This window comes from Amblyomma maculatum, chromosome 7, assembly GCF_055883805.1.
Source record: "Amblyomma maculatum isolate TAMU_Amacu chromosome 7, ASM5588380v1, whole genome shotgun sequence".
Taxonomy (NCBI): domain Eukaryota; kingdom Metazoa; phylum Arthropoda; class Arachnida; order Ixodida; family Ixodidae; genus Amblyomma; species Amblyomma maculatum.
The window spans coordinates 77345311-77368659 of NC_139350.1; the positions used below are offsets into that span (position 1 = coordinate 77345311).

Below are 23349 nucleotides of genomic sequence, written 5' to 3' on the forward strand. Positions count from 1 at the left end.
GGGCGCTTGACTATTGAATGTTCATCTTTTCGTTACCGTTGACCTAAAGATTTTTCTTAACGTGCCTACTTCATGGGATCACCTATTTCACATTCTCTTGTTGCCTTATCCAGAACTGGTTTTCTGTGTATTTAATTTTTTTCTATGTACTGAAATGTTACAGAGAATAAATAAATAGAAAATGTGTTACCTAAAGTTTCTAATAATATAAATAAATGCTTCAATAAGCGTATCTTAGATAGGATAGGATAGGATAGGAAATACGTTAGTTTCTCTAGGAGGGTCTTGTGCTAGTAGCAGAAGAGGTCCATCTTCCGTCTTCTCATAGGGTCGGTGCCCCTATTCCAGGGCTCCGCTGAGCTTCGCTGCTCGCTGGGCGTGCTGGATTAGACCTAGTTGACAACCCAAATCGCCGCTGGAGAGACGGCTCTCCCACTGTTCCGCACTCGGGTCTTTACAAAAGCTATCGTTATTTCTACATTGCCACGTGATGTGGTGTAAGGAAGGTTTGCTACCACACCATGGGCAGGTCTTCCGATATTGTGACGGGTAAATTTTGCTTAGGATATGCAGGTTAGGGAATGTTCCTGTCTGCAGTCTTCGCCAGTAAACTGCCTCTTGTTGTTTTAGATCCCGATGAGGCGGCGGATAGCGGATTCGTACCCCCTTATAGTAGTTCAGAATGTCTGAGTACGTAGGGCCGACTCGCTCGGGTAGATCGTCCGACTGGGAGGAAGCTCGGCTTGTGTACCCTCGAGCTACCTGATCGGCGCGTTCGTTCCCCGCTATGTCGGTGTGTCCTGGCACCCAGTAGATGTTGTGTTTGACTTTTGATGGGGTCGCGCTCTGGAGGAGCCTGAGCGCGGCACGACCTATGCGGCCGTTCATGTAATTACTGCACGCTTCTCTCGAATCTGTAAGAATGGTAAGGACGTCTTGCTTCGATACCCGGCTATCACCGCAAGAGAAACGGCCAGCTCCTCCCCTTCGGTTACCGCGCATTCCCTGACTGAGGCGCTAGCTAGTTCCTTTAGGTTAGAATACATAGCTACCGCCACTGCGCTATTATGTGAGCTTCCTGTATACGGAGCCGCGTCCGTGTATACCGTTGTGGATCTTGTAGCTAAATTTAGTGGTACATACTTCGCCCGGGCTGCTCTACGGGCTGCTCCGGAGTCCTCCACTACGGCGTCTCTCATAACCTGAGTCGCTTTGGGACGTTAAACCCCACAAACCAACCAACCAGCAATAAGCTCATACTAATCTCATACAAATCTCATATAATCTCTTACTAGACTCATTCATCATATGATAAATATATGAGAATTAAGGAGATTTGTATGAGTTTAGTATGAGAAATCTGTACGAGGTTATTGTGACTCATATGGTGTTTTTCACTAGGGATGCCAGCATATTTTTGGTAGAAGTGATTGAGCAGTTTATTGCCTAACAAGCGGCGTACAGGTAGTTTTTTTTCTTGGCAGCAACAAACTTATGAGTGGTTCGGCACTAAAATGCAGCCACAATCGCAGTTGCTCACTGAAAACACTGGTGTTTCTCAGGCTGCGACAGACGCTTTCACTTTGACTGGGGGATGTCAAGGGGCATACACGAAGATTTTTTTTTTCTGTTCTGTAGAGGCAGCTAATATCAGCGTCGCGCTGCGGTGATGCAACGGTTAATATGCTCAACTGCTATACCCAAGGCTGCAGAATTGAATACTGGAAGCGGTGGCCGCTTTTCGCTGGAGGCGAAAAGCAAGGCGTCCGTGGGCTGTGCAACGTCAGCGCACATTAAAAACCTCAGGTTGTTTAATTTTCCGGTATCCTTCACTGCGGCATTGCTCATAAGCGGAGTTTTTTGGGAGGTTAAATCCCATAAGCCATATGCTAAACGAGTCTATGGAACAGAACAACGGGACCGGATAAGCGAACGACACTTGGCTCATTGCGCCCTTAGTGTAGACGATGGCTAACCTCTTAAATCTTCAAAGAGCTCGGCCGTCAAGAAAACTATCTTTTTTGCCCATAGTGCCCCTATAGTCTCCCCGCGGAAGGAAAAACAAAAAAGAGCGCTGAAAACCGTTGAGCAAAAGGCAGTCAAGCTTTTGAAAAAGCGTGACGAATTCTGATCTGCTGCAATGAGTTACAGCATGCGATGAGATTTGACACAGCCAAGCTGCATTTAATGATACCCGGCGCTCAGCCAGTTGATGGGAGAGGACGCAAAATGCATGACCGGCTGAAAAGGTGCTTCAGTCGAGCGATAGTGTACGATGCATGGCTGCCCGCATGAGACACTGCCTGAAGGTTCAGAGTTGTCAAGGGGGCCGACAAATGGACCGCGAAGGTAATGCGAAGCGCATCAACACCCAATATTGTTGGCACAACGTCGGCGTCAAGCTGCGTAAACAACTCCGAAGGTCTGCGAAAAATGTATGAAGCATAGGTGTGTCTGGAAAGAACAAGCAGCAAAGCTGGGAAGGGAGTGCAAATCAAAATGATTGGACCGGTGACTTTGAGGAGGAAACACCGAGTGGGTTTTTTATTGGCTCTATGGTGCAGGTGGGCGAGGGCACTCAAAGCTATATATCTGGCTGGGAAATCGTTCTGCACGGACCTCTCCTTGTAATACGGAGAAACATAAGCAGTCTGTGAGATCCCGAAAGGTGAAGGCAGCGAGAGCGGCTCGCCCCGTGAGTTCCTTGTTTAGCAAGAAAATAACCGGAAAATAGGGTAGTCATTCGAAGGTTGGTAGAACTTTGTGTTCGGGTAATCGTTAAGTAACTCAACCCGCGAGACGGATGTCTTTTTTTGGACTCGGAGACGCTGAGCTCGCTCAAGCTTCAGAGCTGACGACAATTTCGTCGCTCCGGCCTTCAGCATTCGTAACGCCAACAATTGAGCGACTTCCCGGAGCCACGAGGGAGCGTCAACGCTCCCAAGATGGTGAGCAAATCATCGCTTCCTTTCTTGGAGAGAGTTAGGAATAATATTCTTGTTCATATGGTCATTTGTGGTGTCGAGTCATAATTTGTTCAACTGACCTGAGTGCCAGCTTAAGTCCCAAGATTTTTTATACAGTTTTACTCGAGGGGAAAACGTTTTGTCCTAGTCAGCGCTGGAGGCGGGAGTATGAAGCTAGCTAATCACATCAGGCAGCATGTTGTGGTTGGATGCGTCGATCTCCAACCCGTCTTGATGGCTCACGGCCAGGGATAGTAGGAGCGTTGGGTGAGTGATTGTGTGGATTTCGGTGTGCAGTGGTTTTTGGTTTTACCAAAACAGCTCGTAAGACCATATTTTTCAGTTGCACGGCCCGGACGAGGTGATTGCGTGACTGATTATAAAGGGAAAACAGCAGATCAAGAAAGGAGACAGGAGGAAGGCGGTGTGCTAATTGGTCCGAACTCAGTGACATCACGACTGAGGTCTCCTTTTACCGTACTATTTCATTATATAGATGGACAGATGGCAGACCGCGCAAGGCTACGCAACATAAGAATGAAAGAGAAAACATGGCCTCGGGTAGGCTACGCCTACCCGTTGCCCACACCCACCCCACAGCCCTGTCTACACGTCGACTTAATATGAGCATCTCGCCTCACAAGAGCTGCCACTAAAATCTGCATTACCTAAAAGACAGTCCTGCAGTATGTGCCCAATTTATATTTTAGCGATGACGCTATTTCTGTGAAGCGTACGGGTACTTACCAACTCATTACTGGTTGTTGAGGTCGGTGGTCCAAGGATTCCGATACGGCATTCCAACAAACCAAGGATGCAATTCTAATGTTGCCAACAAGCAATTACAGTGGCGGTAAAAGCACCCGGAAGGCCGATGCAGCTAGACAAGGTGAATGCGGCTAAGTATTGCTGCCGCCGAATCGCTGTGTATTAAGACGGAGTGTGGGAGAATGAGAGAGGCGTCCAGTGCTGTGATGCGTTTGTTGCCATTACTTCTCGGCTGTCCGCTCCTGCGAAGCTCCTAACCAAGGCCAAGATTGTTGTACCACTGACGGTGAATTTATCATACCTTTTTATTTACCATTTTTATAAAACATAAAATTAAAAAAAAATAAATGGCGATAGCTGCGAGTTTCCGTACTCGTTTCCCACGAGAAATTTCTATGTTTGAATACGGTCCGCTCCAACGGTTTTTCATTTCGATTGCTCTATTGCTTTGCTAGTGCTAAGGCTCTCAGACGCACAAGGGTTAAACGATTTTTCTAGGTTCGGAATCTTCGTATTAGTGCTTTTGCAGTAATAGCTCTGTCTGGTACAAGGATGAATGAGAGGACGCCAGAAACGCTATTTCAGTTTATTAAAGGCGACAAGATTGCGAAATAGACGAGGTCTTTCTGAGTCCCAAAAGAGTGCGCGATTGAGCGTATTTAAGAAATTAAACGGTACAGAGCCCCGCTGTTCCGGGTTGTTTGGAGGCTTATCAGTCGGCGATTTTTAGTACAATGTCCCCCAGCCTAAACAAAAGGAACACCACGTGAGATGTTTTGAATCGACTGCTACATACTACTTGTCCAAAAAGAAAGACGAAAATGCAAGAAAACCACTTAAGAGCGCATAAAAAGGTACAAGAAAGCAAACATATGCCGATATATATATATATATATATATATATATATATATATATATATATATATATATATTGTAATGGTACCGGGCTGATCTAGGTGGAGGCGCATGCAACAAAATTAACCTGTCTTTAAATGGTGTAGTCACATCGACTTTTGTGGATACTGGTGCAACTGTTTCAGTAATGAATTTAGGATTTAAACAGTTGATAATGCGCAAAGTTATGTTTCAGTGTGTCCCTACATTAACATTCTGTGGAGTTAGCGGTTAATCGTTGCAGCTTTTGGGAGTGTGTAGTGAAGAAGTCGAACTGGGCGGACCAGTTTTTCAAGCGGAATTTATTGTTATTGCCCGTTCCACCGATGATGTGATTTTAGGCTTGGACCTGCAGTTTACTGTCGAAGTGGGCGGTTTATTTTCAACAGAATCTTGTGCCTAATCTCCTAAAAAGTTCGTGCGATGCGGAAGCTGTATTCAGCGTCTCCGAAGACACAGTCGTATCATCGTGAACTTCAGTGTGCGTCCCAGTTCGCCCATCGCCTCATAATGATGACACCTTTGAAGCCCCAGTACCGCCTATTTCTTTGGCGTGTGTTAAGACGAATGTGCTTCTACCTCATTGTTTGATATCTGTGGTAAACGGCCGTGCGTGATTGTGGACAATCAACTGCTCCCCTGAGATTGCGGTTCTACTAGCTGGATTAAAGTTTGCCTTCTGTGGTCATGATATGCCCACCGCTGTGGCATCGTTCGGAGTCACTTCAACCGAACATCTTCCGTCTTCGTCACCAGAATCGACAATTGCTAGCAGGGTGAATGCCAGTCTGAGTAGTACTGAACGCTAAGCCCTGGTGGACCTCCTACTGCAATACTCACCTGTTTTTACTTCACCCAGCACTCTGGGCCTGCTTCTATTCCTGATTCTTGAATTCGTCACATGATCGACACCGGTGTTTACCACCCGCTCCTCCAGAAACCTTATAGAGTATCAGCATCCGAGTGCAAGGGCACAGGATCCTCAATGAACAAGTCCGAGAAATGCTCCACAAGGGGTTATTCAGGAATCTTGCAGTCCATGGGCGGCTCCTGAAAATCTGGTGCGCAAGAAGGGTCGTACGTGGTGGTTCTGCGTGCATTATCGACGTCTAAACGCCATCAATAAGAAAGACGTGTATCCCCTCCCTCGCATAGACGACGCCCTAGATTGTCTTTCTGCTGCATCGGACTTTTCTTGCGGTGATTTTAAGATACATTTACTGGCAGATTCCTGTGCACACTGATGATAAGAAAACAAACGGCATTTGTCACGCGAAAAACCTTTTTTTAAATTCAATGTTGTGCCCTTCCGACTTTTCAACGCGCCTGCAACTTTTGAATGATTTATGTACACGCTGCTTCGGTGTTTAAAATTGGATATTTGTATGTGTTACCTAGATGATGTAGTTATTTTTGGAAAGGCTTTCAGCGAACACAACGAACGCCTAGCTGTTGTCCTAGACTGTTTGCGTCACGCCGGCCTTATTTTTAATTCCAAGAAGTGCCGGTTTGGAGAGCGACAGGCAGTGGTGCTCGGGCATCTTCTTGACGAACATGGTGTGAGATTTGATTCCCAGAAAATGAAGGCTGTCGAATCGTTTAAGCCACCCCAGATTGTCAGAATGTTCGCAGTTTCCCAGGGTTATGTTCTTATTTTCGTTGTTTTGTACACCAATTTGCTGATATTGTCTCCCCGCTGACGAGTCTGTTAAGAAAAAGTGCTTCTTTCGAATGGAACTCCGAATGTGAAGCCTCCTTTCGTCAGCTGAAGTTTCTGTTGACATCGCATCCTGTTCTACGCCACTTCGATCCTGCAGCGCCGACAGACATTCTCAGAGATGTGAGTGGCGTTGACGTTGGGGCTATTTTGATTCAGCGCTGCAATGAGCAAGAACATGTTATTTCATAAGCACACTGTACTTTAAGCAAGTGCAAGCGGAACTGCACGATTACTGAGGAGGAATATCTAGCAGTGGTCTTCGGCATCCGGCGGTATCGGTCGTACTTACACAGCCACCCATTCAGAATTGTAACCGATCATCACTATTTCTACTGGCTTGTCAACCTTCGGGATCCCAATGGTCGTCTCGCGCTATGGGCCCTTCGCCTCCAGGAGTGTGCCTTCAAGATGGTGTATAAGAGCGACCGATGCCACGCCGATGCAGACTGTCTATTACGTCTTCCCCTAGACCCCTCTGAGTGCAACACCGACAAAATCGATGATTGCATTTCGGTTGTGGTTGCAGAGTTTCCGGACCTTCAAGTATTTAAATCGGAACAGCAAAAGATCCGGACATCACGCCTCTCTGCAACGCCCCGTAGACCGGTCCAGGTACCGGCCGTTTTTCTATGCGCTGGTATCCTGTGGGAGAAAAATATTCTTCAGTGGGCCCGCGTTGACTACTTGTAGTTACCCAAAGCTTCTGTTCATCTGTTTTCCGTGTATCGCAAGACGATCCCACGTCCGGTCATCTCGGATCGGCTGGGACGCTCCGCCGCGCCCAACTTTTATTAGCCTAAAATTCGATCGACCAATGAGAGATATATGTGGCCAGTTGCACACCAATGTCAGCACCACAAACACCTTACAGTTGCTCTCGCTGGGCTGTTGCGCTCTGTGCCACTTCCCAGTGGGCCATTTGAGCAAGTCGGCATCGATCTACTGGATTCATTTCCAAAGTCTTGCTTTGGCAACCGCTGGATTGTCGCTTGCGCCAATTATCTTACTCGTTTCTGCGAAACGGCGTCTATCCCATCAGCTGCAGCCCACCAAGTCTCGCTCTTTCTGCTCCGCTCAGTTATTTTACGCCATGGACCACCGCTAGTTCTAATAAGTGACCGTGGGCGTCAGTTCATGGCGTGTTGTCGAGGCGCTGTACGTCTATGTGCAACGAAGTTTCGCCGCTCCACACCCTATCACACGTAAACGAACGACTTGATGGAGTGCATAAACAGGACGTTGACAAATAAGGTTTCAATGTACGTGGCTCCGGATCACAGTAACTGGTACACCTTTCTGCTTTTTGTCACGTATGCCTTTAATACAGCGACTCATGATACTATGGGCTATGATCCTTTATTTCATCATAAAGCATCGCGAAACACAGGACAGAAAAAAACAGGAGACGACACAAGCGCTTCCTAACAACCGAATTTTTATTCATAGAAAGGTGTAGTTATATAGGAACCAAACACAGAACCAAATAGGAACGAAACCAAACCAAAATATGTGTTTAGTTCCTATATAACTATACCTTTCTATGAATAAAAATTCAGTTGTTAGAAAGCGCTTGTGTCGTCCCCTGTTCTTTCGTCCTGTGTTTCGCGCTGCTTTAAGATGAATCGAATCCAACTCGCCCAGTTTTCTCTACTTGTGTCCTTTAATTCTTCTCTACGCCCGGCCACCACGCTACACCCTGGGCACCATACTGCCGTTTTCCCTAACCAAAGAACCCTGCATCGCTGATACCCTGTGTGCCTCGCAGAAGAAGCTCGGCGACTGGCGCGCCTGCGGACCATTGCTTCACAAGAGCGCTTCAAAGAACGCTGCGATAAGCGCCGTGGGGCATGTTACCTACGCTCCGGGCGATGCTGTCTGGATTTGATGATCGCTATGAAGGCGTGGCCTTCACCAGAAACTGTTGGCTCACTTCGATGGATCTCACGTAATTATTAACCGCATCAGTGATGTGACCTACAAGATTGCACGCCGCACTGCGACAGGTCCTCGTTCGCCAAAAAAAAAAAAAAACAGAACTTTCCTACGTTGCGCGCTTGAAACCCTGCCATACTCATGAGACCTCGTAACTCCCCCGGCGCAATTAGGCTGCGCACAGGTAAATGAAATGGTAACGGGCCGCAAAGAAGATGAAGATGCGCTAGGAAAGAAAGAAAAAAGGAAATAGTGCGCGCTGAGCCAGACGACGGACTGCTGACACAGTGTCCCCGACGTCCCGTGTTCCACGAAGACTTGTAATATATATATATATATATATATATATATATATATATATATATATATATATATATATATATATGTAACCTAGTAACTACAAGAAAAATTAGGATTTGAACCTCTGTCATAGGGGTTCAGACGTACAGCGCTAACCAATTGCTCCACAGCAGCTGTTGATTACAATTATTGAGTAAAACGTTTCTATATTTACACAAAATATTTAACACTGAGTGAAAAAAAAAAACTACAAAACCGCGTCAAAATTACTGATAAATGTTCGATAGTTCTGTCGTAATGTCCGACTTTTGTTTAGTTATGTAGTACATTTAGGTTGTAACTACACGAAACTCTGTCTGATGTTACTAAAGAAAATTCTGTTTTCCGAACAAGTTGCCGTTCAAAAAACGGCACAAAATTTCTGTTGTGATAAAACGTTTTGCGTAGTTTTTTGGACGCGTAAGCTTCAGGAAACGCCACCATGCATATTTCAAAATAAGCAACAGGGCCTTAGCACCAGAAGTGAGGTAATGCTGACCACGCCACCAAGATGGATTCCATTCCGGCTTAAACTATTTCTGTTGATACAATTAGGAGATTTCGTGAAACGATAATATTCGTAATGCCGGTCCATCGTTTCAGACTTCCATAAGCTACGCGGCTGAAGGAACTATGTTTGGTGCTGTGTTCCTACCCGTTCTGACAAATTCTTTTTTATCGCCCGGTGGCGCAGTTTACGTTTTTCTATGCACAGTTTTTAGACGAGTCTTACGTGTTGGGCTGGCAGGTAATTTACAACCCATGGGATTACTGTATTACTACCAGCTGTGACACCTTGATAGTGGAAGAAAAGAGAATGCACTTAGCAATGGCTGAGATCACGCCTTAACTGTCTTCTATGCGTACTGAATTGCATCGCATCTGTTGTGTGGTAACTTCGAACTGCTTTTCTAATAGCCTCTGCAGAATCACTGAGAGTCCTTGTGACAACATGCGCACAATGCCTTGAATTCTGGTTGCCTTCCAGCTGAGAGCAGTGCTAAGGAAAGACAGGCCTAAGGGAAGAAAGGTGGTGTCTAATGTTGCATTTGTTCAATTTTGCTGAATTTATGCAATGCGACCTAGTGCTTAGCTGTCTAAAAGGAAACTAATTTAAACAAAAAACTAAACCAATGTCGTAATAATAAGGCGAACATTCGTAGCTATTTTTTAATCATACGCGGGGGTATTCAGTTTATTGGAAATACTTTTGCTCGGCTATTTATTTAGCGTAAACTGGAAAAAATACAAATATAGGCAGCGGTCGAGCCGACTGCTCAGAACACAAAAGAGTTCGGTTGAACGAACATGGTTTTTCTTTGAGAGTATAAGAAATACGCGTATTTAGAGAACGCGAAATATTTTGCTGCCCGATAATCATTGCAAAAGCCCCAATAACGGAAAGGGCATGAACCCATATATTTAACTTACTGATTAATCAATTAGCATATGCTTAACCTTCTTTGCATTTGCGAAAACTAAGCTTCACTGTAGGAAACACTAGCCTGTACATGTTTGAGAACTAATTAGGCACAATACATAAGATGTTCTACAACAAAGATATGTAGTTCATACCGGCGTTGCCAATTCTGCGAATATTTTTTTGTGCATATGGATGCTGTTGTGTGTTGTGTGTTGTGTTTTGTGGCACATAGGCAGCTAAGGCCATCATGCGCCAAACTCGGGGTTAGCGTATCTGTTTGTTGAAAGGAAGCGAGCGATTATTTTAATATACTAGAGTAGGTTTAGGATGTAGGCATCTTTTAAGAAATCAATGAGAGAAGACGTTTTAACCAGTGAATTTTCTCCTAAGAGTAAGCTAGGATGTAGGGGAATGTAGTTGTCATAGAACTGTGGGAAATGCTTTTTTCTAAGTTGATCGAGTTTTATACAGGATATTAGGATGTGGTTTATGGTGACCACCTCTCCGCAGTGTTCGCAAATGGGTTTGTCTTTCTTTGCTAGGATGAAGTTATGAGTCAAGTGGGTGTGTCCGATACGAAGACGGCATAAGATTACTTCAATAAAACGTTCTTGATGGCTGCATGATTTCCATTCTTTTATAACTGGTTTTACTAGGTGTAGCTTGTTATTAACTTGGATGCATTTTGACTTGGAAATTATTTTCTACGCTGCAGCTTCCTACACAGAACAGTCCAACATGGACGATCAGCCGCAGCTGAGACCACCGTTGGCAGTTGTTGCCGGAGGACAAGAGGATTCCCTTGTGGCGCACTTCTACCATGATCGCGTCCTATTCATCACTGGAGGAACCGGGTTCGTTGGAAAGGTCGGTATATTTGTCCTAATTGCCAAACCCACGCATTCAGCAATGTTTATAGCTGTCGCAACACTTCAGTAATGCTTAATTCAGTTAATGCACAGTTGTTGCAGCTTCCGAACTTGCTGCCTAGTAGGATATCTGATGGGGGCAATGAAATCGGCATATTAAGGCAAAATTCCGCAGTAAAATGTAGTCTGTCAAAAGCCAGAGACGTTGCTTCTGAGCCATACAGCATGGCTCGTAATTCATTCTCAGTGCTCCACATTTCCTGAAGGTATGATGTTTTGTCCTACCGGCCGTTTGCAAGGGAAAGCACTTCCGTGAGTGCTAAAGAAGCGCCACTGCACAGCTTAGAAGAAGACCTCTCGGGCTGTACAATTGTGACAAAGACTGCACATTTAGAAGATGGGGCAGGTGCAAAGTATTTAGACCGCCTTCGAAGCGATATCAATAAGGTTCCTGCTCAGCGGCAAAAATGGCACCGATAGTGTCGAGAAACCTACGTCTTGCCTACCCTGGAATTTTCTGCGCTTCACGTATCCGGAAAGGCAGGGCAGATGTATAATATAGTATTTTCTGTCGAACACGACATTTTCATACAGCTTCCATTCGAACATGTTCCAGTCATATTTTTACCGCTTTTTGTCTTGGGAAGGCACTTCGTTATTTAGCCGTCTGGATACTCCAGTGTACCGTAAGACTGAAATAGGTATTCTTTCCTGGCTGGAGGAAAGCGAACTTCGTCATAACCTCAGCTTTTTTTATATTCCACTGGACACAAATGTTCTCTTGTGTCTCAGGTGCTGGTTGAAAAACTGCTTCGGTCTTGTCCTGGATTGAAACGACTCTATCTCCTCGTACGAAGAAAACGCGGCGAAGAACCGGCGGCGAGGCTTCAGACGATGCTAAACTCTGAGGTAAATGTTGCCATCAGGCTCCTTCCTGTCTGAAAACATAATTTGCAAAGGGGGCCTTCGCTGTTAACGTGTTAATCACTGAACGTTTTTTAAGTGACCTGATATTCACCTTGGAAGATTGGCAACATCTTAAGAATGAGATTTAGAAGAGCGTTAGCCCAAACATCTTTTCGGCACTGTGGAATTGGCCACAATACTAGCAGAAGTGTTGTTGTACTTTGTAACGTCATGCGGCGTGCCGCACTGTCTGCAGCCGACTCTAGCTTCACGTTAATGCTATTTCTCAGGGCATGGCTATGTCTGCGTACTATGAAGGTACTGCAGCTAATTACATGTTACGAGGAAAATAGCACGGTAATGCCTTTATGAAGCGGCTGTCGCAGTCAAGAAACAAATTTCTTGGCAGATAATACAGTGAGCCAGCATGGCAGAGCATATTCTGAAGGATTGATCTGTTAGAGCAGAAAAGAAAACATTGTGCTGCCGTGCTATACATGTACGTTGGTTTGAAAAATGGAGCCTTTTGGGATACAATGTATGGTTTCTTGATATGTTGCGGTGCCGGAACTACCACGAATGCTCTGACCTGCTAGATTATATTGTGGTCTGTTTTCTACAATCTTCATTGCAAGAGATTCGGCATTAAGGGGTCCCCTTTGAGCATTTGCATTTAAAGTTTCGATTTTTCCGGCCTATTGCTGTTTCAGGCATCAATGCAGGGTCTTCCTGAAAAAGGTTTTATCTGGGCTGTCCTGTTTAAAATGAAATGAGGAATTACACTAGCGAAAATGAATGACGCAGAAACGCATAATCAAACTAGTGAATGTCCCATATGAATGTTTTTTATCCTTTTTTCTCCGTGGTGCATACTGCGTTTTCTCTCAGCTTTTTACACGTTTGAATGGCAACAGGAGAGGGAGGGGTGGCTGGTCCTGGCCCTACGGCACTGTGAATGATAGGCACCCGCCGTTTGCGCCGGGGATTAGCCTGCCACCGAAATTTTATCTGTTGTAGGCCGTTATTGCACCCGCCACCGCTTCGGTGGTGGATGACGGCTGTTGCGAAGCGCGAATTTCTCTCTCCATTTTCTTTTTTTGCTTTCTTTCTTCTCTATTATCTCCTCTGTCCGCACGAGGCAGCGGAGGTGGCTTAGCTACAGAGTAAGTAGCAAGCCCGTTCATTTTCGTTTCCTCTTTCTTACATTCGCAACAACAATAACACCAACAGCGCGGCAGCTTTTACGATCTCAGGCTATAAAAGATGCACACTAAGTGATGTATCTCTGACAAAAAATGAAATAAAATGATTTCAATTGTGTTGCATATTTAAACATGAACATATATGTAACGATGAATCAAAAGGAAGTATCAATATTCAGCAAAAGATGAATAAATTAAGTTAGTAAATCTGTTCACATCGCTTTCACAATTCCCGCTAACGTCTTCATTTTAGAACGCAGAAACGCGTTACTGTAACAAAAAAAAGGTCAGTTTGGTGTTGATTGTGCCTCTGATTCTATAAATTTTTGCATATTGTTTTTATGATGGTAATATTTTCGTTATATGTGTCTGGAGGGAGGTGCCTCTGGGATCACTTGTAATCTGTCAGCATTTTGGAGAGATTGTGGATACTCATATGGTGTAGGAGTTCGTGCCAAACCTTGTTAGTGTTTCCTTCCTTAAGTGCTTTAACATTTTAACAAATTCTCATTTCTCCAGATGTTTGACCGCGTGAAGCAAGAGCAACCTGCTGCCCTTAAAAAAGTCATGGCGGTTGCAGGGGACCTGGCTATGCCGAACTTGGGACTCAGTGATGCAGACCAAACAGCTTTAGTCGAAGAGGTGTCCATTGTCTTTCATTCGGCTGCCACGGTCAGGTTTCGTGAGCCTCTTAAGTGAGTCGCAAAACATTTTGGGTACACCTTGTACTCTTCGAAGCTGTGCAGACATGTAGGGGCCTGCTGCAGAAAAAGGGGCACAGGTGTCTCTTGGAGCACAGCTCTGAGGTGGCCATTCCTGTATTGAGAGGTGTCGTCGCTGAAGTCGGCGTAACCAGTGGGCAGCTAAAGGGCGGTTCTTGGCCCGGGGACCCCATGTGAAAGTTTCCATTCGTGCAAGGTCTGTCAATCTAACAGCCTGCCATGGTCACCTGCTACGAAGACATTTCCTCCAGTTTGATGAACAGACTGTTGGGATCCTGAGGGACTCCTTAAACCTGTGGCATCCTACACTTTTAAGACAAAGCTTAGTGTACAGGGGATAGGGTGCCCTGAATGGCCGCATTATTGCAAGTAGCAAAGGCGAGCTTGGGGCACAAGATTCTGCTCAGCCTCGGGGACCTTCCGTGGTCATATTTCTGCCACTTGCCAGCCGCTGTAGACGGCAAGAGAGCGAAGCGTCACCTGGCATGACTAGCAGGCGGCAAAGTGGAGAGTTGGAAATCCCTGCCCCACATATTGAGGAGAGGAAACTGTGTCCTAGACTAAAGGTAGCGGCCGAACCTGTCATCGCGAACCCGCTGTACAAAGATTTTCGTCATTACTTTAATATTTTTGTCGTTGATAAGATGCACAGTCACTTATGTGAACGTTGATTTAGTGATTCAACATAAACAACGAGCATGCACAAGTCGCCTAAGAGTGCAGTTCCTGGCCAAGTTCTAAGGGTTGAAATGAATATATTTTTCAGAAGGGCGGTTGCACTCAATGTCCTTGGTACTCGATGCGTTCTGGAATTGTGTAGGAAGATGCCAAAACTTTGTGTAAGTTATTAACCCTTTTGTACCAATAATGAATGCTCGGCAGGCTACTATTAAGATTGTGAGAAAAATATGCAGTATGATGCCCCATTTTGATACTTGTTAACTGTTCTGGTTATTGCGTGTTTCTTGTTTTATTTGTATTCAGTTCCTCATTTAGGTGCTTGTTAGTGTATCTCCATGCTCGAAATTTTACCATCCCCCTATGTAATACCCTCGTGCCGAGTGTCTTTAGCGGTTTCTTGACATAAAAAATATAACAAAACGCTGCTGTTATGCTGGTCTACCTGTTACGACCCAACAGAACATTCTTGAAATGTAGGCGACAGAACATAATTGAATGTGCATAACTCTGTGCATAAGAAAATAAATAAATAAATGAAGGACCAGAGCCATTGAAATCCTTTGTGCTATGAAATCATCGAAAAGCTAATTATGTATCACACAGGCTCCTTGTGAAATTTGTCAGTGGTAGATGATAAATCACAATGAACTGTTGTCAACAGAGTACAAGGAACGTTTTTTGAATATGCCTGCTGCTATGTCTGCAGCTTCAGGATCAGTCTTTGCCTTTGCCCATACTATACTGAAAAATTGAAGCTTTTAAAATCTTAAAATGTTATCAGAGTTTTATATTATTCTTTATAAACCTGCATAACTCTCACGCTGAGTTAAAAGAAGATGTCTTTTTTTTTTTTGTTATAATGCAGGTCGTCACAAAATTCACTCAGGGTACTTGGTTTGGACAGTGCCCTCAAATCTAGGGCATCCTGGATTTCAGCGCCCACACTTTCTTCCCAGCGAGAACGTTTATGACGCTTTTTATTGTGTGTGCTTTCATCGTCGTGTTTCGCCATTTAATAGCAAGTTTTCGTGCGCCAACACAAGCTAAATGATGCTGAAGCGTATGGCTATTTTATTCGCTTTCTATGCAGAGACTAGAGAATTCAGCCTTTCCTGTTCAATGCCTAAACAGTTTAGAGAAAATACACCTCCACGTCCCTTATGCGAGTAAAGAGTCTTATTTTACTTGACAAGACAAGTATCTTTAACCAGTGATAATTGTTTTGTTTGAGTAAAATACACAGTCAGACCAGCTTAGACAGCGAGACTGCTAACACAGAGAATGCACACAGAACATAATTCTAAACGCGCATAACGTAGACTCAAATGCAGGTTCACAGAAAGCGACAGTCCTTGCAGTGAGTTATTCTTGCGCTTAATCGTTTTACTTATGGCATCTTTGCCGCGTTCTTTCTCGTATAGGCTGTGGTTCACGTATCAACAGCATTTTCAAACTGGAATAAGAACGAAGTCCACGAAATCATATACCCCTCACCTGTAGACGCCCAGAAAATCATCGAAGCAACCCAGTGAGTATCGTCGTACTAATGTTTTATACTTTTTTGCGGAATTGTAGTCGGTATGAGCTTACATGGTTTATAACCCAAATAAGTTGGTATTAGCTAGATCAAGATATTAGATAAGTGGGGCTGTTCACTCTAAAACCACCAAGCGTGAAGAATGGTCAGTAATCGGAGGTCCATTTTCTTTTTGATACAGGTGCGTCGACGAGAAGACAGCTGAAACAATGCGTGGATTCTCAGTTGGGCAGCCAAATAACTATCTTCTAACCAAGGCAGTGGCTGAATCACTAATCGTAGACGAGCGAGGACAACTTCCGGTAACCATAGTTCGGCCGTCAATTGTCACGGCCTCTTGGAAAGAGCCCTTTCCGGTGAGGCTTCAGCATGATCTTCGCGTACTAGTACTGAGTCACAAGGATAAGGGGCTCTAGGACACCTTATGAGCGGGCTAGTTTCCTTGTCGAACCATCATTGTATTGCAGATGTGGCTCCAGCAAGAGTAAAGTGTTGTCGAATGTGTTTGAAAGTGCGTTTATGAGCAGCTGGCAGCACGCTTAATTTCATTCACTTATAATATGAAAAAAGCTTGAAATGACTATCACACCTTTCACAGTTAATTCTCTTTCTTAAGGGTTGGATTGACAACTACAATGGCTGTACCGGTATCATGACATCCGTGAGTATTGGTCAACGGTGTCATCCTTTTTAAAACCCTGACGCTCTTATCTTTAAGTATGCATTAACTATCGTTCTTTTTATTGCGAATGCCGCGAATCGCATGGTATTGAAAGTAACCTTTTTTTTTTAATCTTGTAAAACATACGCAGGTGGGTTTGGGTCTGCTACCTTCGATGGTGATGAAAAAGAGATGCATAGCTGACCTCATTCCTGTGGACATTGTGGCAAATGTACTCATATGCGTTGCCTGGCACACCGTCGCGACAAGGTAATAATTACACTTAACATTCACTGAATCAATTTTTGAGAAGTTCTCAATGTGCCCACGACGCGTAATTCTGCTCTCTCAATTCTGGAGTACTTCAATTTCCGGTTCCATTTCCCGACTCCCTTAGCAACTTGTTATACGGCAGTTTTGACACGAATGTATTTGAAAAGGAACCTAAAATGCATATGTAGAAGAGACTGCAAATGATTTTGTACGCTAGTAATTCACGAGGGCGTCTCTCATAGCCTCAGTCGCTTTGGGACGTTAAACTCCACAAAAGAAAACAAACAATTCATGAGAGAAAATGCTAACTGAAGTTGTTTTAGAACGAGGATTTGAAGCACTGCCTCAAGCGCATTAATTACAGCGAAGTAATCATCTACACGCATTATTTACAAACACTAGGAAAGAGCAGTCAAAGTTAATATTATAGAACTGTGGTGTCGCCATACCCAGAACAATTTCTTTACATTGCGAAGGAGTGTACATTTTTTGTATATTGCTAGTTTACAGACGTTCGGCATTGGATAATCGAAGCCAGGCGCTACAAAAAAAAACACGTTTTGATGTCCCGGAGGCCCTACTACTGAAACTAATACTGAACAATTAATACATGGCATTTAGCACACGCTTAACTAGATAGCTACAAAGCCTGATGAAGGTGCAGTCGTTCAGAAGCAACGTTAGCAATTACAGACCGGTCTGAAGAAATAGGAAACAATTCTAATGCTTAAATGCATACTTAAACCGACCGCAGAGATCTCCAGTTTAACCATTCACTGCATTCTTCGGTATTATTCACAGGCATAGAAGGGAAGGTGAAAATAGGGTTTTGAATAAGGAAAATACGGCACTTAGATACACAAAAAAAGGCGCACACTTAAGCTCCGCCTTTTAGGGTTGACACGGGCGCAGTAGCTGTCAACGCATACAATAGCGTAAACAGCTACTGCACGCGGCTCTTCTTGCACATCGTCTTTCGCGTAAATAGATGCTTTTTTGCAACTCAATTAGTCCCTAATCTCTTAATTTGTGCCTCTATTATCTCACACATACTTTTCAGCACAGAGTCATTAGCTACTACGTTATATGCAACTAAATCTCCTCAATGAAATAAGAGTCGTGAGATCTCTCTCCTCATCTCGTTTTTGGACCGTGGAGAAGCTAGATGACGCATTCCGGAGAATCAGCGCTGTGTTTCGCTCGAGCTTTTGAGCTCGTATTTTGTCATCTGTTAGGTTAATTTATGACTGACTACCGAGATATCAAGATTTATTGTCGATACACTTGAACGCTTTCGCTATTAGCTTGAGCAATATTTTCTGCTTGACTAGTTGGTGTGTTTCCTTGCTTGGAGGACTCAGTTCACAAGAAATACGCAGCAGAAGAATAAGAAAGAGCTGAACTAGCAACGTTGTTGCGTAAAAGAAGGACTAGTATTTAAGTAGTGCCCTGTCAGGCAGCATGACAGCAGCAATCGCAAATGAGAAACAACAAGAATATCCGAAATAAAGGCAGGGTAAACATTTCTGTTGAGGTGAAGCGAGGTATAAAAACGCGCGTGTCTAAAGAAGGGAAACACAAGATACAGATCATGGCAAAAGTATGAAAACCTAAGACATCCGAAAAACAATCACGTAGCATTTTCGAGAATTCAAACCTGTACGTAGAGAAGGTAGATAAAAAGACATACAAACAAGGCTGAAAAGCCGCAAGGAAGGGAAGTTAACGATTCTAGGAATAATGTCGCTACAGACATTAATTTAGGAACTCTATGTTTCGGGATGCGCGCTGGCAGCCATGCTGGGCAGGTGAATTTAGATTTGGTTTGGTTTATGGCGTTTAACGTCCCAAAACGACTCAGGTTATGAAAGACGCCTTAGTCGACGGCTCCGGAAATATCAACCACCTGGCGTTCTTTAACGTGCACTGACATTGCACAGCACACACATGCCTTGCTTTGCGCTTTCATCGAAAAGCGGCCGCCGCTGCCGGGATTCGATCCCGCATCCTTGGGCAGAGAATTCGAGGGGACGATTTTGTGCCGGCTGCGCTGGGCGGTGCCCGGGCGGCTAGCATACGAGAGAGAGATGATATGGTAACTGCAAACGTGTTCGGCCATTTTAACATGGACTTGAAGGACCACGGCATTTCATGCGACGTTCTCTTCGGAATCAAGGGCAGCGCAGTTGCGCGTTTTGGTTGGTCGGCGACCTTGTCATCACTACGTGACAACATAATATGGCTCTTTTTCTGGCTTTCACTGTTTGCCCTAGGGCGTGTGACAGCGCATCTCGTCACGCCATTTACAACAGTAGATGCTCGCTTCATATTGCGCTCCGTAATTCGGATTTGCAAAATGTATTGAATCTGTCAACCAATCGCCTCACCTTATTTTACGGTGCACTTCGAGGGCAGTCTCGGGCGTGATCGCAAGATCCCAGCTCCCAGTACGCAGTCAGGCAAGCGCATTCATGCCCATACATCGTGAGCGTGTGAAGGAAGGAAGGAAAAACCTTATTTAGCCCTATATTATTTTGGCGGTTTTTGGGACTTCTTCAGAGATGTCCGCTTGTTTCATCCACAAGAGTCTTCTCTGTCGACATCGTCCACTTGTACACAATGGTCGGTTGCCCCCAGTCCAGGGCTCCGCTGGCTACTGCCGCCCGTTGAGCTCGCTGCACCAAACCTTGCTCGTCTTCGCAGTGGTCGCTGGACATTACAGTCTCCCATTGCTCATCACTCGTGTTTCGAAATTTGGGGACCACGCCTATATTTTGACAGGCCCATGTGATGTGATATAGTGTGGGTTTTTCATCGCACCACGGACATCTGTCCGCGTATATGGTAGGGTGCATTTTGTTTAGTATGTCTAGGGTTGGGTGTGAACCCGTCTGTAATTGTCTCCAAATGACAGCTTCCTCTCTCTTGAGAGAACTGTGCGGTGGGGAATATCGCATTATTCTGCCTCTATAGTTTTCTAGTATGGCTGAGTGTGCCTTGGGTGGTACAAAAAGCTCCGCGGACTCGTTGGATGCTCGGAAAGTAGTGTATGCTCGAGCTATCCTGTCGGCCTCTTGGTTCCCTGCCACCCCCATGTGCCCCGGTACCCACATAATTTTGTGTCTGGTCTTGTTTTCTTCGTCGTTTTTAATTATGTCGCTCGCTTCGACATCCCGGTGCTATAGCCCTCTGCCACCGCTAGAGCAACGGCTACTTCCTCGGCCTCTGCTGCTGTGCAATGTTGCATAGAGGCGCTGGTCACTTCGTGTAGAGACGAATCGACCACCGTGGTCACTGCAATTTTGTTGTGTCCTCCTCTCGAGGACGCGTCTGCATACATGGTCGTGTCTTGAGGAGCGTATGTTTTACGAGTGAATTCGGCCCTTGTTTCTATTCTACCTTGGTGGAGGTTAGGGCCCATGTTTCTCGGGATTGGAGCTACATTGAGGGACTTGCGAAGTTCTTCGGGGATCGTTTCCGTTCTCGCTATTTCTCGCATCTTCTCGTGGTATCCGAGTCTGTGTAAGAGCGCTCTTCCAGTCGTTGTCTGCAGCAGCCTGAGTTTTTGCGACCCAAGCTGCGCTTCACGGAGCTCTTCGAAGGTGTTTTGCAATCCAAGGACCATGAGTTTTTCTGTCGACGTGTTGCGCGGTAGTCGAAGCGCTGTCTTATACGCTTTACGTAGCAGGACATCCGCTTGTTGTATTTCGCTCTTGTTGAGGCAGTGGTACGGTAGGCTGTACATAATCCGGCTCACAACCAGGTTTCTAAGTAGTTTTAGTGTGTCCTCTTCGCGCATGCCATGCCGCCTGTTGGTGATGTGGGTGATCATGCGTTGAATATGATAAAAGTGTGACTACTGCGTTGGTTGGCTTGAGCCCACATACCCAATATTCTTATTGTTGTCTTTTACGGGATGGGCATTCCTTCCAGGTAGATGTTGAGTTTCAGGTCCTCACTGGTTGGGACGATCCGGTTTTGTTTGCCTTTCGACACTCGAAGCTACTCCGATTTCTCGGTCCAGCATGCGAGTCCTCTTTCTCCGTGATATTTCCGTGCACAGGAGGCCGCTTCCTGTAGTTTTTCTTCTTCCTCCCCGAGGGAACCGATGTTCGTCCAGACTGTTATGCCGTCTGCATACATGGCGTGCCTGACGCCTTCAATTTTCTCTAGTTCTCGTGCTAGACCTATCATAGCTATATTGAAGAGGATAGGTGAGATGACTGACCCTTGGGGTGTTCCTTTGTTTGGCGCGTGAATTTTGGTCGATCGAAGGTCTTTAATGCCGATGGTGGCAGTTCTCTCTGACAGGAAGGTTTTGACGTACCAGTGGATTCTGCGTCCGCAGTCCAGGTCGTCTAGGCCTGTAATACCCTCTTTACACGGGCAGAGTTAACCACAGTTAGCGTAACTGCGGTTACGCGAAACTGTGGTTAGCCCATTTACACGACAGACCAAACCACAGTTACACCCCTAACCGTGGTTATCGCAAACCGAGTTTGGCGACCTCGGTTTGCGTCGTTAACCGAGGTTATGGCGGCGTCTGTTGACGGAGGCTGCTCGTCGGCACTCGAGTGCGCGAAGCGTACGAGCGTGTCCGCTTCAGTACTCGTTTGCCCTTATTGAATAGCCGGTGTCTACTGTGCCGCCCGGCGTCTTCAGTTACGGCCTACAGCCAAGCGTCTGCGTACTGAAGCCCCGTCCTGTGTTTGCAGTATCGTTTGTGCGGCTTGGTGCGGAGCATGGAACGTCAAAAAATGCGCGGTCTTAGCTTTATAATGAAAGTGCACAAGCTCGCAACGCTTGCAGTGCGGGATGCTGCGAGCAGGCTAAGGTAGGTTACACTTACCGCGACGGTGAAGCGAGCGAGCGCGGCGAACTACGGGTGCGTAACCCCCTAGTCGTCGATAGGCCTAAATTATTTCTCTTCGAAGCCGCGGCGATATAATGAAAGTGCTCAAGTTCGCAACGCTTGCAGTACGGGATGCTGCGAGCAGGCTAAGGTACGTTACACTTACCGCGGTGGTGAAGCGAGCGAGCGCGGCGAACTACGGCGGGGTGCGTAACCCCTTAGTCGTCAATAGGCCTAAATTATTTCTCTTCGAAGCCGCGGCGATTGGCGCTTTGGAACTGATCAACGCTGTCGAAATGGTGTACTCATGAAACATCCTTATTATGAATCCTATTCTGCCGCCGTAAAATAACGATATGATAAACTTTGGCGATACATCAATCGCAGAGCTAGTATAAGCAGAACGGTGAGCCGCAATGTACCGGCGGCAGCTAGCTGTCTTGAATAGAAACTTGATAGCATCGCGGTTGTCGGTCTTGCCAACAATTCGCCGCTGGTCAATGATCAGGAGTGATTCAATTCTGATGTTCGGCTCAGTATTCCAGATGCCAATAAATTTAGCACGCTTTGTTTCTGACGTCGGCGCTAGTGAACCGCCGTGTCGTTCGCGTACGGTCTGCGGGAGGAGGGGCCAACGCGGCGGTGTTTACGATGGTCGATGAGGTGCTGCCATCGTGCGGGGCTTCACCGCGTTGTTGACGCCTTGCTGGACGGCACTCTGGAAACTAGATTATAAATAAAATATTTGTAAATGCTGCTTCGTTCCGCAGATCACCGCATCGCTTCGGTTGTACTTTATGGGCAATGGCGGCCGTAATTGAGAATTGCGGCGAGCTGTGTAAGCACAGCTAACCGCGATTGGCGGTTAACCGTGGTTAAGTTCGGTAACCTCGGTTAAGCGTAACCTCGGTTAAGCCGGCCGTGTAAAGAGGGTATAAGGATCGCTTCGTGACTGACGTTATGAAATGCTGCTTTGATGTCGAGGGCCATTATGACATTTTCACCCGTTCGGGGTACGTTGCAGAGCACATATTCTTGTATTTGGAGGAGCGTGTCCTGAGTCGAGAGTTTTGCTCTGAAGCCGAACATGGTATGGGGTACACGGTCATTATCTTCCATGTAATTGTGCAGTCTGAGCATCACCACCCGCTCGTAAAGCTTGCCAAGGCACGACATGAGCGAGATGGGCCTGAGATTTTCAATTTGGAGCTTTTGCCATATTTAGGAATCATAATTACTTCGGAGTGTTTCCAGTCTTCGGGAACTGTCTTCGCCTCCGAGTGTTTGTTTAGAAAGCTTACGAGCTTTTGTATGAGGTTGTCACTCAGGTTGCGGATCAGGGCGTTGTCGATTCTGTCCGCACCTGCTGCCGTGTTTCTGGTCGTATTTCCTATGTCCGCGTAAACTATCTCCCACAGTTATTGGGTGGTCGAGTCTCTCATTTTCGGCTCCGTGATAGGTTTCTTGGTATCGTGAGGAGTTGTGATCACCGAAACATTTTTTTTTTTCGTGCCTTCTCTAAAAGGTCAGTGACCGAACCCTCGAAGGAGTGGAGGAATCTGTGGATGCTTTTATTGTTTTTTGATTTGTTTTTGGTCGAATCG

General features: G+C 45.6%; 1 protein-coding gene across 1 annotated transcript in view; it reads left to right on the forward strand.

The window, feature by feature from the left end:
- The first annotated feature begins 2803 nt into the window (after positions 1-2803).
- LOC146183686 (fatty acyl-CoA reductase 1-like) overlaps positions 2804-23349 on the forward strand; it is a 42933-nt gene continuing 22387 nt past the window's right edge. Inside the window, exons 1-9 of the mRNA XM_084608399.1 lie at positions 2804-2948; positions 10758-10909; positions 11704-11820; positions 13539-13714; positions 14508-14580; positions 15844-15950; positions 16141-16315; positions 16576-16620; positions 16772-16890. Coding sequence (XP_084464525.1) covers positions 2804-2948; positions 10758-10909; positions 11704-11820; positions 13539-13714; positions 14508-14580; positions 15844-15950; positions 16141-16315; positions 16576-16620; positions 16772-16890 — 1109 coding nt within the window. The remainder of the gene's footprint in view (positions 2949-10757; positions 10910-11703; positions 11821-13538; positions 13715-14507; positions 14581-15843; positions 15951-16140; positions 16316-16575; positions 16621-16771; positions 16891-23349) is intronic.